Source organism: Hydra viridissima, unplaced genomic scaffold (assembly GCF_058129835.1).
Source record: "Hydra viridissima isolate aposymbiotic clone 2 unplaced genomic scaffold, HvirCarnegie_v1 scaffold_15, whole genome shotgun sequence".
In the NCBI taxonomy this organism is placed as follows: Eukaryota; Metazoa; Cnidaria; class Hydrozoa; order Anthoathecata; family Hydridae; genus Hydra; species Hydra viridissima.
The window spans coordinates 5,886,615-5,905,227 of NW_028324314.1; the positions used below are offsets into that span (position 1 = coordinate 5,886,615).

General features: G+C 29.0%; 2 protein-coding genes, 1 long non-coding RNA gene and 1 pseudogene across 6 annotated transcripts in view; 3 read left to right on the plus strand and 1 right to left on the minus strand.

The window, feature by feature from the left end:
* The first annotated feature begins 3,902 nt into the window (after window positions 1–3,902).
* Window positions 3,903–5,335, plus strand: LOC149878387 (uncharacterized). The gene is made up of 2 exons (XM_090073194.1): window positions 3,903–4,228; window positions 4,526–5,335. The coding sequence occupies exon 2, from the start codon at window positions 4,687–4,689 to the stop codon at window positions 5,149–5,151; it is 465 nt and encodes a 154-aa protein (XP_089929320.1). The 5' UTR covers window positions 3,903–4,228; window positions 4,526–4,686; the 3' UTR covers window positions 5,152–5,335.
* Window positions 5,336–9,950: 4,615 nt separating this feature from the next.
* LOC149878388 (uncharacterized) lies at window positions 9,951–10,689 on the plus strand. 2 transcript variants are annotated; one of them, XR_016447701.1, is made up of 4 exons: window positions 9,951–10,004; window positions 10,080–10,160; window positions 10,293–10,373; window positions 10,590–10,689. It is a non-coding gene; the product is annotated as an uncharacterized LOC149878388 (long non-coding RNA). The 2 variants fall into 2 exon arrangements; XR_016447700.1 differs by having other exon boundaries at window positions 9,972–10,160.
* A 5,068-nt stretch (window positions 10,690–15,757) lies between these two features.
* On the minus strand, window positions 15,758–17,501 carry LOC145192625 (uncharacterized; annotated as a pseudogene).
* Window position 17,502: 1 nt separating this feature from the next.
* LOC145193395 (dynein beta chain, ciliary-like) overlaps window positions 17,503–18,613 on the plus strand; it is a 43,901-nt gene continuing 42,790 nt past the window's right edge. For all 3 annotated transcript variants that reach the window (XR_016447561.1, XM_090072719.1, XM_090072720.1), the window contains exon 1: window positions 17,503–18,054. Coding sequence is in view for 2 of the 3 variants with exons in the window: in XM_090072719.1 (XP_089928845.1) it covers window positions 17,710–18,054 (345 nt within the window). In the remaining variant the exon portion in view is untranslated. The remainder of the gene's footprint in view (window positions 18,055–18,613) is intronic.

Genomic DNA, 18,613 nt, shown 5'->3' on the forward strand with positions numbered 1-18,613 from the left:
TTGCACATTTCACTATGCAAAATCATTCGCAAATTAACAACGATTCTATTACAAAGCTGCCGTTAGCCGAACGCGAGTTTTATACGAAAGTTGCATTTTTCTTAAGCAATGCTTCATAAAAATAATGTTACTTAAATGAGCATAACTTTTTTTGTAATGATTCTTTTTTCATGAAGTTTTCACCATTTTATTACAAATTCAGAGCTCTTTCGAACCATATATAAAACTTGAATAAATAAATGGTTTGAAATTTTTACACACGTACCTAATATATTGCGAGGTTAGAATTATTTTGTTCTATCTCCAAGTTTAAACTTTGCACAGTGGAGTATTTGTATGACAAAACCGCTCAATAGTCAAAAAATCAAGTTCGCATAAAAGTCTTATTAACTTTATTATTTTCAAGCTAGATAATTGCTTCATTAGATTATGTAACAGAAAATTCTTCTCGATTTTTCCTTTTGTCGTATTTTTGTTCAGAACGTGGCGTTGTTATTTGAAATTTCGTGGGAAAAAAAAATTCAAAAGTTTGTGACATTTGCTATTGCAGCTATTATTATAATATTGTTCAGTTTTGAAAAAATAAACGGCTAATTATGGCAGAGGAAGGTATGACCTATATTTTGAAATAAAATTACATTAAATTTCTGTAGTTATTGTGCAAAAAATAAAGCGTTTTTATGATGGACTATTTGAGTTTTAATTTTCATATAAAATTATAATATAATAATGTTTTTGTTATCAAGTATGGTCTTGTCGAGTTATAATTTTTTTACGAGCAATAACTATAGGCTGTAAACAACCAGATACTTTTGTAAAATTATCCGCCAACGTCCGCCACTTTTTATATCAACGCTTCAAAAATAGTGTGTAAACCATTTCGTAATATACACAATCTCGTAAAAAGTCTTGAAATAACTATAAAATAAATTCTTGTTGTCTAATTTTCAATATTTTTGTACAAACTTAACCAAACTACGTAAATCTTAAATTGTATCTAATATATTAAACTATCAAACTATAAAATCTCAAAAAAAAAAAAATATTTTAATTGTCTTTCACTAAGGTCACAACACTATGTATTTACTGATTTTATTATTTATCATGTAGATTCGACAGAAGTCAAAAAGTTGTTTGCTAGAAGAGATTTATATGAAATAATGAAAGATTGTAAAGGTAAAAAATTTGATGAAAAGTTTTCGTTGTTAAAAGAACACCTTGTGACAGTCATGAATTATCCAATAGATCAAAAAAGTACCATAACAAGAATTTTAAAATTCTTTAAGAGCGATTTCAAGAAAAGATGGATAGCTGCAAGTTATAAACAAGAAAGTTTTATAAAAAACAATAAACAATGGCTCAAATCAAACCAACGATCAATCAAGCGAACTTGATTTTTTGACTATTGAGCGGTTTTGTCATACAAATACTCCACTGTGCAAAGTTTAAACTTGGAGATAGAACAAAATAATTCTAACCTCGCAATATATTAGGTACGTGTGTAAAAATTTCAAACCATTTATTTATTCAAGTTTTATATATGGTTCGAAAGAGCTCTGAATTTGTAATAAAATGGTGAAAACTTCATGAAAAAAGAATCATTACAAAAAAAGTTATGCTCATTTAAGTAACATTATTTTTATGAAGCATTGCTTAAGAAAAATGCAACTTTCGTATAAAACTCGCGTTCGGCTAACGGCAGCTTTGTAATAGAATCGTTGTTAATTTGCGAATGATTTTGCATAGTGAAATGTGCAAAACGATTAAAAAACGTAATTAAAAAAGTTTCGAATTAAAGAAACAAAGTATTTTTAATGATTAAAACGTAATAGTAAAATTTATAATAAAATTTTATAAAACATGCATAAAAAAATATCGCGTTTTTTTTTGCAATATTTACAATAATTATATATATATATATATATATATATATATATATATATATATATATATATATATATATATATATATATATATATATATATATATATATATATATATATATATATATATATATATATATATATATATATATATATATATATATATATATATGTGGAGGTGATCTTTAAATACATTAAAAGCCTCAGCGTTTTCGCCTTATTTTTATCGTTACTAATGAATTTCAATGAAAGATAAACGTATAAATAAAAGTTCTAATAAAATATATCATTATAATGAATAAAAAAACAAATATACTGTCAAAAACCGCCCCTCCCCCTAACACTAGGGTATGTGGTCATGTATATTTTTTGATGAAATTTGGAAGGGACATAGAAAATAGATCTATACAGTTGCCTGTAAAATTTTAAATATGTACCAACATGCCTTCAATAATAATGCACCTCCGGAACAGAAACGAAAATTTAAAACCGAATGAAAATCACTGGTAGCTGTAAAAAAAAACAACAGAATTAATAACAAAAAGTAACAGTAACAATAGCAGAAACAGTTTTATAAGGTGTAACAGTCACAGTAACGCTAAAAGAGGTGGAAATGGTACCTCCACTGGGTCGAAAAATACGGTAAGTGGTCATGAATATTTTTTAATGAAATTTGGCAGGCACATAGAAAATAGATCTATACAGTTGACTGGAAAATTTCAAATATGTACCAACATGCCATCAACATCAATGCAGTGCCAGAACAGGAACACAATTTTAAATAGCAATAAAAAAAACTGAAAAATTTATTACACGTAAAAAAAAAACCATAATTTATTTAACATAAAACATTATACTTTTTTAATAAAGTCTAAGCTGATATAAATACATCATTACCACACCGACTTCGAGCACGCTGTGAAAAAAAAGATCACAGTTTTGGTCTTTAAAATCGGTGCCGTAAAAACCCAGTTACGCACGTACCTATATATATAATATATCCTAGCACACCTTTAATACAATTCCAGTAAATGAGTCACAAAATTTACAATAACATGTCAAAATCTAATAGACACCCAAACTGATGTTATTAACTTGAATGTTAGAGTTTGTAATGCAAAATAATACAGATATAACATTTATTCCTTTATGCTTTTGTAAGACTTCCAATTAAAAATTATGCAAACAGAAAACCATCAGAAATAATAGATAAAATTATCTTACATTCACATTCATGATTATAAATGCTTAACAAGAAAAATTGGAATGATAATCTATTATTCTCTTTTCTGCACTTACAAAAATGATTACAATATAAAAGAAAAAAACCACACCTTTTATGATTGTCTTTTATGAAACAGTAACAAAAGGAATCTTTAAAAAGTTCATGCTTTTTTAGTATTTTTATTTTTAGTTGGAAACTGAAATGAAAGCAAGCTATGCGCTTTATCAATAAGGTATCATCTAGCCAGCCAGATGGGTTTGTAAAAATATCTAAAGCCTAATCTTTATGTTGAAAATGTGGAATAAAAATTACTTTCAACAGAAACTGCACAACTACTGTAGTAAACTCTGATATTCAACACCACTTTTTTTAAGGATACTTTCAAAATCAGATTCAATATTTTAAAACACAATAAACTGGCTTTTCTTCTGCGATAGCTTACAACTTGTTACTATTATAATTGCAAGGGAAAGAGGAAGAATTTCTCACTTTATTAACTGTAATCTTTTTTCTCCCTAAATAATACTTGATATAGATATATATATTTCAGATGTGTTCTTTTACCAAATTTTAATGCTGAGGAAAAACAACTGGTACTTTCTTCACAGGGTTTTTCATTACTTTTGAACTTTTTTTTTTTGTACAATACAAACATTACTATCCACTATGGAAGGAACTGCAATACAGGAATCCATTCTTTTTTGAATTTGGGCTTCAGTTGCATTAGCCCTGTGTTAAGGCCGACGTTGGCCCTAGCTTGGATTGAGCTAGATACATCGGTTTAACATCGGCTACATTGTTTTCAACAAAATATTATCGGCTGAACATCGCACGTAGGAGTATTTGACGATTTTAGCTGGCCAAAATTGGAATTATTAAAAGTGGCCGTACCCACTTAATTACCTACCCTTATTATCTCTCGATAATGGTCGCTTAATGAGCAGTTAATGGTTTGGTTATAAAAGTAGTAATTGGAACTATACAGTCTAGTTAAATATCCGATCTATAACTGCGTGGTTCATTTTATTTACGAGCGATTTTTGTGGTGTTTATTGAAGCTGTGTACAAGTGTTTACAACAGAAGTTTTACAGTGTTATATCATGGATGAATCTATGACAGGTATGTATATTACTTACTCTTACTACCGTTTTGAAATATTAATTACCACAAAAGTTATGTACCATGAAACTTAGCATTTTTTTAACGAATTTTAAAGTAAATTTTGACTTTAAAAGTGAAAAAGTTGTAGTTCGCATTTAAACCCTCTTAGTTTTTTTCGTTTTTCTATGAGTTTATACCACTAGCTATTTAAAAATCTTAATTTCAACTGCCTGTTGATGCCATCTAAATTTTAATCATGTTCTAAGCACATCAAGGTCCAAGATGAATTTTTCAACTTAATTTTTTTTTTTCTAGATGGGTCATCAGGAATGCAAACAATCTCTCGTTTGGATTTCTACAACAGTATTCAGCAGCAGGAGGCTCCAAATTTCAATGAAAAAATGGACTTAGCTGATCAAAATTTGTTATCAAAAAATTAATATACCGAAGAACTAAAAACAGTATACAAGCGTCAAATGTCGAGGTTAAAAGGTATTTTTAGAAAAATGTGGTCGTCTTCATCCAGAACTCATGAAATATTTATTAAGAAGCATGGCCCTTGGCTGCAAGGGAGTTTCCAAATACCGGGTACCCCATCCACTCCATCATCAGCAGGACGACCTAGAAAAAGTTTTGTCGATTCTAGTGAACGTTCAAAGAGGAGAAAAACAGAACAGCTCAGGAAAGATGTGGAACCAGAAGCTATTGTTTTTGCAGCTGAAACTTGTTTGACAACAAGTGGCAAAAGAAGAGCTGCAACCGTCCTCAAAGATCTTAAAACATCTCCCAAACGAGCGGGAAAGTATAAAAAAGCCTATCGCAGCAGTCTTGAACCTACAAAAAAATCATTGATACCGTTAGAGGCTCTTTTAATATTTACTGACGCAGGCCTAACAAAATCTCAATATGAAATCGTACGTACAAGTGACAAGAAGCAATAGCTCTGCTACAGTATTTTGGTCGAAGAAAAAAAACATGCTATCCTGATCCTGATTCGTTCACAGTCACAGAAAGTTTAGCTGAAGTAGACTTACAAAGTCTGTTAAACCATACTGCCGAAAGATTGGTGTTGTATTTAGAAGAAGTTATCAAGACTCTAACGGAAAGTGGGCGTAAACATATGAAATTATCTACGAAATGAGGTTGTGATGGCTCCTAGCAGACACAGTTTAATCAAAAGTTTGAGGATGACTCTAATTCTGATGGCAGTATATTTCAATGCTCAATGGTTCCATTACAGCTAACTTGTGGAGTAAATAAAAAGGTTATCTGGCAAAACCCTACACCATCGTCTCCAAGGACTTGCAGGCCAATTCGAATTAGGTTCATAAAAGAAACTGCTGATGTAATAGCTGAAGAAATTGCTTACATGGAAAACAAAAATGCAGGCTTGAAACCAACTCAACTTCAAGACATAGCAGTAGAACATGTGATGATGTTAACTATGAATGACGGAAAAGTCTGTAACGCAGCAACCACCACTAAATCGACCATGCGATGTTATATTTGTGGAGCAACATCAAGACAATTTAATGATTTGGACAGAACATGTGTTGACAATCAAAGCAGCTACAAATTTGGACTATCCATTCTGCATGCTAGAATACGGTGTTTTGAAAGTCTCCTTCACCTATCATATAAATTGCCTGTAAAAAAATGGCAGAAAAGGCTGAATGTAGATGAGGAGAGACTCATCTCAGATAGGAAAAAGAAAATCCAAAATGAATTCAAGAGCAAAATGGGCATTCTTGTCAACATATCTAAGGTTGGATTTGGGAATACCAATAACGGCAACAAAAGCAGGAGATTCTTAAACGACCCGGAAACATCTGCAGATATCACTGGAGTAGACTTCCGTTTAATTTCCAGAATGAAAATTATCCTAGAAGTAATTTCCAGTGGCCACAAGATTGATGTAGAAAAGTTCAGACAGTATACTTTGGATAATGCAAAGCTTTATGTTGAACTATACCCCTGGTGTCCAATGACTCCAACTCTGCATAAAGTTTTAGTACATGGTCCTGATTTAGTAGAGAATGCGCTTTTGCCAATTGGACAATAGTCGGAAGAGGCTGCCGAAGCCAGAAACAAACATTTCCGGGAGTACAGACTTAGCTATGCTAGAAAATTTTCTAGAAAAGATTGTAACCAAGGTATCATCAATAGGTTATTGTTAACATCCGACCCTCTGTTGTCCAGCATTGGGAAAAAGAAACACAAACTTAAAAAGCCTTTTTCAAAAGAAGCTGTGGAATTGCTTCTTCCTGGAGAAGTCCAAGATTCCGACACTGAAAACAACGAAAATGAAGAATATTCTGACAATGACGAAGTGGAATCTAATTAAATATCAAAATATAGTATGTTATTTACCATAATAAAGTTTGAAAAATAATATATCTTTTATTTCCTCAAATCCTATTGAATAGAATAAAATGTAATCCCTAAAGTCCCATCTTTCCTCTATATTGAACGCCACTGGCTTGGATTTGTACAAAAAACATTTAATTTACAATTTCTTGTCATATGGTAAAGTTCTCAGCTGTTAAAATGAGAGAAATAATTTTGGCCAGCTAAAATCGTCAAATACTCCTACGTGCATCGGTTATATGTCTGTTCGCCGACGATAGGCTAACAGAGATTCAGCCGACGTTCAGCCGATTGGGTTCTGTTTTTATTTCAATGGTACATTTTAATAAAATACCGAATATGTATCAATTAAATTTGAAAAATGGCAGCATACTTCAATGAATGGCGAAGTTCTGAATGGCGAAACTCTGAAATAACAACATTTTTTAATGCATAGAAAAGTTTATACTTTTACTTTGTCAGTTAATTTTATTTAATAATATCAGTTAGTATTTATAAGTAATAAATGTTTTTTTCTTTATATAAATAGATATTTAAATCAAAATTTATATACCATTAATTTAATGGGTAATACTACAGTTAAGCGGCGTAAAATAATTTATAATTTACGCTTGATTAAACTCTGCGATGGTGAAAATGAAAAAAATTAATCCGAAAGTGACATTGCGAAACGTGAAAAAAACCACATTCGAAATGGAAAAATTAAAAATTTATAAAAAGAAAATAAAAGAAAAGAAAAGCCTCATACAAAAGATAAGTAAAAGTAATAGTCACTGTTAAATTTTTTTATTTTTTCATTTTTATAATATATTATACGTCTTATAAATATATATACAAAAATTAGTTTTATTAATTAATTCTGCACTGAATAAATCGTAAATGTTAAGTAAATAGTTATTCTTAGTTAACATGGTAAATCTTTGTTTAAATGCAACGTATTGGTCGTGGAAGACCAAGTGCTCCAACAACTATTATTAGTGAAGATGAAATCCTGGCTGAACCACGTGTGTTGCTGGCAGGGCCGCCAAGAGGGGGGGGGGGCCAAAGGGACAGCTTGTCCCGGGCGGCAGATGTCGATAGGGCGCCAGATGCCAAAGTAAAATAAAAATAGTTTTATTAATCTTAAAATGCCATAATTGAAATGTATATATTACTCGCGTTATATCATTATTTTTAATTCCTCGAAAAAATAAAAAAACTGTGAATACAATTTAGAAATAATTCTATTCAGAATTTAAAAAGTAATAGTAAATATTTTTCAACTCTTTACGATCAACTTATTTATGGTAATTCATGTTTAAGATTTATATTTAACTATTGAAATATTGATTAATGACATTAGCTTTTTGAGATTGAGTTTATAATTTTTTGATGAGTTTGCGTAGTTGACAATGCTATTATTTTATTGATGCGTACGGTTATTTACAGTAACTGTTAACAATGAATCGTATAAAACTTTCTGGTGCCCAAAATAGGGCATTGGCTTCCAAAAGGGTAAAAGAATGTGAAAAAAATAAACAAATGCTCCAAGAATTACGTTGGTTTTACAAAGCTACTAATCAAAATACTTATTTGAAGGTGATTTAGTAGAAATATATAGGTCTATATATATATATATATATATATATATATATATATATATATATATATATATATATATATATATATATATATATATATATATATATATATATATATATAATTTTTGAAGCAATTTACGAATATTTTCGAAATTAATCATTTTTCACACACTGCCAATATCCGTTGCAGAGGGTGAAAGATCTTTTAGTAAACTTAAGATTATAAAAAACCATTTCAGAGCCACCATGGGACAAGAGCGACTTTCAAATCTTATGATCTTGTCTATTGAAAATGATCACACGAATTCATTGTCATATGATAAAGTAATTTATATTTTTGCCTCGAAAAAAGCTCAAAAATTTTATTTATGTTAGAAATTGTTTATGCTGCGGTTAGTTAGCAAAAAATGAAATAAATTTAAAGTAGCTATAAAGGCATAATGTACTTATTTGCTTCTATGCTAAGTATATATATGAAGCGAAATCTATAAGGGCGCCAAAAACGGTTTTGTCCCGGGCGGCTTGAAGGCTCTCGGCGGCCCTGGTTGCTGGGGTCAAACATTTAAAGAGCTTCCGATATTTTTGGCGTTTCTATCTTGTGTGTCTCGTCATTATCCTCTGTAGTTGATAAACAAAACAGCTATTTTTTTAGCCACATATTTTTTAAAAAAATATATTTAGTAAGAACAATAATTGTAGTATCCTATATTTGTATAATTGTAGTATACTATAATTGTAATAAGAAATTTGTCTAAAACAAACTAAAATTATACAATCATAAAATATAAAAATTTAAATTCCTTTACATAATTAATAATGTAATAAGTAAATATTAACAATATAATTGATAAAATAATTAAATATCAACAATAAAAACAAAAAACAAAAATATTAAACAAAAACGAATTTAAAAAATAACTACTTTGAAATTTATCTACTTTGGTTTTTATAATTAGTTTAAAAACTTTTAGCCTCTGCGAGCGAGAGCGCTAAAAGCAAAAATATTAAATTATTTTACGCCGCTTAACTGCAGTATTTCCATTTAATGGTATATAAATCAAGATTATTTATAACACTCTTAAATTTTAATCATTAAAATTTAAGAGTGTTAATCATTTTTATGATTAAAACTTAACAGTGTTAACACTTTAGTTGTGTTAACACTGAAGATTATTAACAATTATTAATAATCTTGATTTTATTAATACTGTTAATATGTAGAATTGTTGTCAAAATAAATCTAAGTATATTGATATTATTATTTAATGCTGTTAAATTTTAATGGTACTATTAAATACCATTAAAATTCAACAGTATTAAATTATAATCTTGCTTAATTTTCTTAAAGAACAGAGCAGTAATAAATTAGTGAAACCACTTTTTTTTCTTCGACAGTTTGTTTTGTAGCCTTTTAATTATAGCATAAGTTATTATAATTCTTTATTTGTAATTATTATATTTATACTTGTATAAACTAGCTCTATAATTTATTAATGGCATCAAATCATGATTTGATAGGCAAAGGGCAAGTTCGAAATCGTCATTGTTTTTTATAACAATTCTTGGTAAATAATATTAAATAATTAATAGTATCAATAAAATAATAATAAAAATACAAATCATTTATCTGTAAATAATTTGAAACTTTGGTATAAATATACAGAAAATTAAAGTTTTATATTGTTATAACAAAGTTTGATATCATTTAAGGTTTATGACATAAAAATATAATGTTGTAGTTTATCTAATCTTTTTGTAATTGTAACAGTTTACTTTATACTATATAGCTTTAGTGTAATTTAATATTTTATTTAGACAAAAATCATAGTGCACAAGTTCAATCCTTGGTTAGAGTTTTTCCAATGTTTTCTATAAATTGTGATGGGATGGCATTTAAAGATATATAAAACCAATTTATTTAGGTACTTTTGAATGTGGTGGATCAAAAAACACAAGCATGGATAAAAAAGAGGCTACGCAACCTGATCCAAAACATTTTAAAAGTAATTCTTTTTTAGATAAATAATATTAATAATTATATATATATATATATATATATATATATATATATATATATATATATATATATATATATATATATATATATATATATATATATATATAAATTTTTATAGGGGCTGTTGAATAAAAGAAATTGAATAATGCTATGGATACAAATGATTGTGACAGTGCACATCCTGATCCAAAATGCCAAAGTAACTTTTTACTTAATTAGTAATTATATAAATAGGTATACTCTTCTGGCTGGAAGTCTATATCGGCTGGAGGTGCATACACTCCATTAATTGCATTATCAATAGCAATAATGTCACCTTAAATAAAAGTCGTTTATCAGTAACCTAACTACGCTATGATTTATACTATATTGTAATTATTGATATGTCAAAATTTAATTTTATATTATTTTTTAGATGCTGCACACATTGGTCTTCGTAATTCATATGAATTATGAAGACCAATGCCCAGAAAATATCGGATGTTTAGCCGATCCAATTTTTTTGATGATTCGACAGATTCAAATTAATTTATTTTAAAAATATATTTAATTTTGATTTATATGTGTTTTGTATATATTTTAGTTGCTTAATCCTTTTTTTCGTAAATATCTTACATGGTAACGTTTAACTTTCAACTTACATAAAACTGATTTCAGTTGCTTACACATGTCACTATTTATAAATAAAAAATTTACATATTACCTATTACAAAAAAGAACTTTAAAATATCATTACTTGAGTAATATTTATAATGATATATTATAATAATATAAGGAAAATTTATAATAATATTTATAAATAGTAATACTATTTATAAATAAAAAATTTACATATCACCTGTTATAAAAAAACATTTCAAAATATTTTTACTTAAGTTATAACATTTTAAAATTGATTCTTATAACAGAAAACAATGGAAATATTCATACTAAAGTAATAATATTTTATATTACTAAATTTAGTAATATAAAATATTATTACTTAAGTATGATATAAGCGGTATCGCGTCGGCTCAATATCCTCGTTTTGCGCGTTGTTGCTGCGTATCTGCGCATGCGCATAACTGTCAGTCTTGTTTAACGAGCTACTTTTTTAACGTGACACAGCACAGTGGGTCAAGGTGTGCCAAAATTAAAAAAAAAATTTTTGTTCAACGTGGGTTTAATGGTAATAGTTGTTTTCCATACTTATCAAGCTTTAAAAAAAAGATATTTTTTAGCTTTTATATTAAATTTTATATGGCCTGTTGAAGTTAATTTTTTTTGCCAGATTTGTAAGTTTTAAAATAAAAGTTAATAAAATATATGTGTTGCTACACAGAAACTGTTACCTATTTTTTAATTAAAATTATTTGCGCTATAATTTTTATATATATTGATAGATTGATACTCTTTGAAACAAAATAACTTACTTGCAAATTTTTTGCTTGTAAGTAAGAAATTTTATTTAATTTTTAAGATGATGTGTGTTTACAGGTTTTTTTTGTGTAAATTTTTGCTTACTTTATTTAATTAAAAAAACCTCCAATATCCTCCAGTCTGAAAATGCATTAAAATCTTTACTAAGTATATATATTATAATTTAAAGTTAGTTTTAGCTTCAACAAAGTACCACCTTGCCCACAAATTAACTTTTAGATAGCAGGTTATAACTAAAATTTTGCCCGCGACAAACAAATCACGGGTTTTTTTAATTAGTTAATTTTTAATTAATCACTTGGCTTTTTAATTATAAATAAAACACATCATCTTTAAACTTTTAGGCATAAATATACTGTCATTTAAATGATTTCTAATCAATGTATTTTAGAATTTATAGGTTAAAATGAAATACATTGATATATATACTAGAGATGGGAAACGAACCGAATCCGAAACGAACGAACCGAACTAGAACCTTATTTACGAAAGAACCGAACCGAACTCGAACTTTACTTGTTACTAAACCGAACCGAACCCGAACTTTAAAACTGTTGGGAACGAAACAAATTAAACCAACTGTCCTTACCCTAACCAAGCCAAATTCGTTTGAAAATGTGAAAATTTTGCAATTTGCACATCACTACAATACATAACATAATACAAAACATAACACATAACCTTATGTGTAACATACCGCGAATTTAGAATTATTTTGTTCTATCTCTCATTTTAAGTGTTGGGAGAAAATGAGTTAGTAATTTTAGTAAGTAATAATTACTTTTAAAATATATTTTATTTTTTAAATTTTTTTCTAAATAATTTGTTTAACTCAAAATTATTTAAGCCATAAGTTATTATTTCTTTAAAGACTAAGCTAAACTTTTGACAGTAGGCTACTTAAGCTACCATTATCTGTGTTCAGAAAGTTACTGCTTTAATGTTTTGTACACTTTAACTGCAGCTATTAGCAACTGCATTGTTTTTTGAACTTTTGAACTTGCAGTATAAAAGCATTGCAAATTATTTCAAATTATTTGCAATGATTTAACTACTTAATATAACTTTAATTTATTTGTGTTTTATCAATGTGAATGTAAAGCTTTGTAACTAATAAAAAAACAGTTGTGTTGATACCGAACCGAACCGAACCCGAGCTGTGCTTAAGAACCGAACTCGAACATTAGATATAATCGAACCGAACCTAACCCGAACTTTAAAAAAAAGGTTCGATTCCCATTTCTAATATATACCTACATGCTAGAAAATAAATTAAAAATCTCTGACCATGGTGTTTTAAAGGATGTTATCAATGGTATGAATCTGGTAAACCCTAACCCTAAGCTGGAAACATTGCTAACTCATATAAGAAAGAGATGCCAGGACTTAAAAGGTAACCGTATTTGTTTCAAAAAAAAGCATAAAGAGTGGCTACAGACAGAGAATGATGTTTTTACTGATATTCCTGTGAAACAAGATACACGTGGCAGGCCTTCAATTGAGAATTTTAATGAATGTTCACTTCGAACAAAGTACAGGCGCACCAACTCTCTACAACATGGGCATTCATCGAATGAACTACTTTTTGCAGCAAAAGTTTCTCTTAAAAAAGAAAATAAACTTGATGAGGTACATGCAGTAAAGAGAATTTTTGGCAATAGTAACAAAATATCTCAACAACTCTCTGGCAATGAGGCTCTAGCTTTACTTTTAGATACAAATATGACCAAAGATGGATATCAACTACATCGAAATGCTGCTTTGAGAAAAAACTGTGAACTTTATCCTTCATATCACATAATAAAGGCAGCAAAATTATCTTGCTATCCAAATGAAATAGAGATAGATGATTTTTTGCTAAAATCTCAATGCAGAGCTTGGTCGACCACACTGCACAAAGACTATGTCAAGTACAGAATGAAGTTATTGAAACAGTTGCTGGTGATACAACCATATTTGCTACTTTAAGACACAAGGCAGGATTTGATGGCTCAACAGGACAAAGTGTCTATAAGCAAACAGTGTCTAAAGATGGTATCCGTAATATACAAATAGAAGAGTCATTGTTTTTAACTTGCATAGTACCACTTGACTTGAGCTCATTTGCTGGTGGAAAAAAGACAACTTTGTGGCGAAACCTAAAACCATCATCAACTCTGTATTGTCGCCCTTTGCGTTTTCAGTTCGAGAAAGAGTCTAAAGATATTATAATCTCTGAAGAAGCTCAACTAAAAGAAGAAATAAGGAATTTAAATAGTACAAAAATTATATTAAACAATGGAAAAGTACTTCAAATAAAGCATATGATTGAAATAACAATGATTGATGGAAAAGTACACACAGTTTTATCTAAGGCCACTAACTCAAGTCAGTGTTGCTCTATCTGTGGATGCTCACCAAAAGAGGTGAACAACATTGATGCCTGTATAGTAAGAAATTACCAGGCAAAAGGCTTGCAGTATGGTTTATCTACACTGCATTGCTGGTTTCAATGTTTTGAATGTTTTCTGCATATTGGTTACAAGTTGCCTATCAAAAAGTGGCAAGCAAGAACAGCAGAAGACAAAGCACAAGTTGCTGAAACAAAGACTCACATCCAACAAGCTTTTCTTCAACAGATGGGCCTTGTTGTTGATCAACCAAAGTCTGGAGGATCTGGTACATCTAATGATGGCAACACTTCTCGACGAGCATTTACTGATGCCATTTCTTTTGCAAATATAACAGGTGTCAATAAGGAACTAATTTTAAAATTGCACATTATTTTGTCAAGCATATCAAGTGGTTATGAAATAAATACTGAAAAGTTTACCATGATGTGCACAGAATCTGCAAAATTGTTTGTGAAACTGTACCCATGGTACTACATGCCACAAAGCCTCCACAAACTGCTGATCCACGGCCCAGCCATCATTTATAGAATCTCACTGCCAATTGGAATGATGAGTGAAGAAGCACAGGAGGCAACAAAAAAAATTTTCAAACGGTTTCGTAAACGTCATGCTCGAAAAGCTTCAAGATGTATGGCAAATGAGGACATTTTGAAAAGATTTCTATGCTCATCTGATCCTGTCATAGCATCTTTGAGGAAAACCTGCACTTCAAAAAAGAAAGACTTTCCTGTTGAGGTTTTGGAGTTATTATTATCAGGAGATAACATTTTAAATTTGTAAATACTTCATTTAAATATATGCAGACATAGATGGTTGCCTTAAAGTTGTAAATTGTGTTTGAATGAGTTGATAAGACATGAAAGTATTTTTTTCATAAGATTGTGTACCTATTAAAAACAGTAAAATGTATTTTTTTAATGTTTGTTCTGTGGATTGTGTTTGAATTGAGTTGATAAGATGTGAAAAAATGCATTTTTAAATTTTTTTTTGCTGTATTTTTAATTATTAAGAAAAAAAATTAATAAAATCATTTTTTTTAGTCACAAATATGTTTAGAAGCTCTAAGTATGTTATTTATATCAAATTTAATAATATTTAATAAAAAAATAATTTTGGCACAAAAATGGGCATTCTGACCCACTGTGCACAGGCACAATAGGGCACCGTTTTGCTTTGGTCGCGCATATTTTAAATAAATTAAAACTAAGGATTATGGGATCGAAATGCAGACAAACAACACAAAAATGTATAACACTGCAACAAGTGTCTTAGTTTTTCTCAACAAAAATGATAAAAAATGATAAATTAGAAAACTGAATTCCCTGACTATTCCCTGTTTTCCCTGAACTTGCTGACACCATGTATGTATTACTTCTACTTTTTGGGTTACTTAATAACTTAGTAATTAAATTAAAAATTAACTTAAAAATTATTTAACAAATCAAGGAAAATATCCATTAGCTAAACAACAACGACAAAAAAACCCAACTCATTAAAAAACAATTTCAAACTTAATTATATTACTTTCCTTTTAAATACCAAAGAAAGTACCAACCAAAGAAAACTATTATAAATTAAAACAAAGGAACAACAATTACTTAAACACACAAAAAAGCAAGTTAAAATTATTTAACACTAATTTGAATACAGTTTTCAGGGTTGAAATTTAGTGTTTATTCTTAAAACCTATGGAATGAGATGCATTATTAACAAACTTACAAAACTTACAAAAATAATTAAAAACATCCAAATGTATTTAATACAAAGATATTCAAACACACAAACATTGTTGAAAGTTTACCAAGCATGATGCAACAAAGACTAATTGAGATGCTATTGGTGCTAAAGAAAGAGGCATTACTCTATCAAGTAATCTAAACTTTTTCAAACATTCATTAAACTGTTCAACATGAACTCGTGCTTTTGCAATTCTTTTTGTTTGAATTACCTCTTCTTTTGTAAACATTTCATGGTCACCTAAAAATGGTGGAATAAATATAGTTGCTTGCTTTTGTAGAAGCAAGTCTTGAATAGTAAATCCTTTATCAACAAAAAAGATATCTTGAAAGTTAATAAGCTCCATAATTCCACACTTTTGAAATAAAGCCACATCACTAATGCTACCCTCGTATAAATCTGATATAAATGATGCAGCACCATTTGGATTAGTTGCAATAAGACATTTCATTGTGCAATGGCTTTTATACGAAGAATAAGTATTTCCTTGCTGCGCATAATTCTCCAGCACCTCACACCTAAACTCTGTACAGTCAATGATGGCACGGATATTCTTAAATGGTCTAAATTTCTGGAAAAATGGAAGATTTCTTTCATAAACTTGTCTTTCTGGAAAAATTTGAAGCTCCTTAAAATGATAAAAAAATGAACATTATCCATGCTGTGAAAATAGAACAAATAAAAAATTCACTAACATTAAACCACTGAGCAAGAGTAAAAATATTGAAACCTCTTCTTAGTCTCAACAATGTGACAGAGAGTTGCTCTTTTACAGATAACTTCAAAGACTCTCATACTCCTAGAGCTGTTCCAATATGAAAGTTTATACTTTGCTGGTCCAAGAAAGTTGTACAAAGTAGAAAATTGAAATTCAGTAATACCAATAAAATATTTGCAACTTTTTTCTGAAAATAAAATATTTTCCATCGACGTATTTGCAACTAAACAATACAACGAATTAGGTAAAGTCTGATTTAAAAGAGCGTGATTTTCTTGATTTTGATTTAAACTATTTTTTAAAACTATTGTTTCAATCTTTGCTCCAAGCATAAATTTATCATAAATAGTTTGAGTAGATTTAGCATATATTGTAGCAGTAAATGATGAAGAAGAATCTAAAATAAAGTCATTGCTATTCCCAGCAATAACATCATCAATATTGCACTCTGTAACTGTTACAGAATCTGTAGTGTTATAAGAACTAACAGAGAGATTAGAAACTGTGTTAATATTGTTGTTATCATTTTGACGATAAAATCTACACAATGTAAACTTTTCAGTTTAGAAACATTATTTCAAATAATCGGTAATTTTCTTTTTCTTTTATTATTTTTCTCCAACTGATCTTTTGAATGACTCGCACATATAAGATGTGGATTTTCTTCAGAAGGACCCTTTCCTCCAATAAAATGCAAGGAACAAATATAGGTGTCTTTTTTAACTTTATACGTAGGAAAAAATTTACGACCACAAGCATGAAGCCATATCTTGCATTTATCTGTTCTCAAACTTTGCTGGAGTTTTTCACATTTTGTCGTCGAATCTTTTATATTTCCAACTTTTTGAAATCTTAAAAAATATACACCAGGTGGCAAACTTTCAGGGTAGAGAGAATCTGATGTGCATAAACCCCAACAACAGTGTTTTGTTGCACCCTTAGACAATTTTTCTACTTGCACTGGTAGTAAACTTACTTGCATTTTGTTATGCTTGTCCGCATTTCGATCCCAGTAAGCTTTGCGAAATATTCATTAAATCTATTTTTAGAACCGCAACGGTACACTATTTAGCAGGGCGCGAGTTAAGTGTCTGTGAGAAATCAGAAATCGAACTTATCACTAAGCAACCGCTTCGCCATTACAATTCTACGTTCGAAAATAACCATAAATCACTTTAAAAACAGGCATCATATTAATTTTGGTAATTAATACTGTTGTCCATACTAAAATATTAACTAATTGGGTCAGATTTCTGCGCATTCATTTCATGGATTTTTCTGATCTAAGACTTGATTATTTAAGTGAGTTTGTTCTAAAAACTTTTAAATTGAAAGCAGATAAGTGGACAAAGCTAGTTGGAAACGATGAATATAAAAAAATAATTATAGAATTTTTTGAAAAGACAGATAATTTTCAGTTATTCATAACTCTAACAAGCGCTGGAGTACTTGTTCCAGGTTATTTTTTTGCTTTTGGATCCAAAAGCAAAACAATATACTTCATTAAAAAAGAGAAAAATGAGATAATATCAAAAGATAAATATAAAGGATCACTGATAATTGGAGATATATCATCTGCACCATTGGATCAACTTTCAGCTTTGGTTGATGAGGTACACAATATATATGTATATATATATATATATATATATATATATATATATATATATATATATATATATATATATATATATATATGTATGTATGTATGTATGTATGTATGTATGTATGTATGTATGTATGTATGTATGTATGTATGTATGTATGTATGTATGTATGTATGTATGTATGTATGTATGTATGTATGTATGTATGTATGTATGTATGTATGTATGTATGTATGTATGTATGTATGTATGTATGTATGTATGTATGTATGTATGTATGTATGTATGTATGTATGTATCTATCTATCTATCTATCTATCTATCTATCTATCTATCTATCTATCTATCTATCTATCTATCTATCTATGCATATTATTGCTAAGCACTAAAAATTTGTTTCACTAATAATTCTTATTGTTAGATAGAGACTCAAATTATGGGTTGAAAAATTGATTTAATAGATATTTATAGTTGTAATAAAAATCAGGTTAACTACTTTTAATGGGAGATTTTTATGAATAACAAGTAAAATAGCACTTGTAGTAATAGTAGTTTTTATTTATTT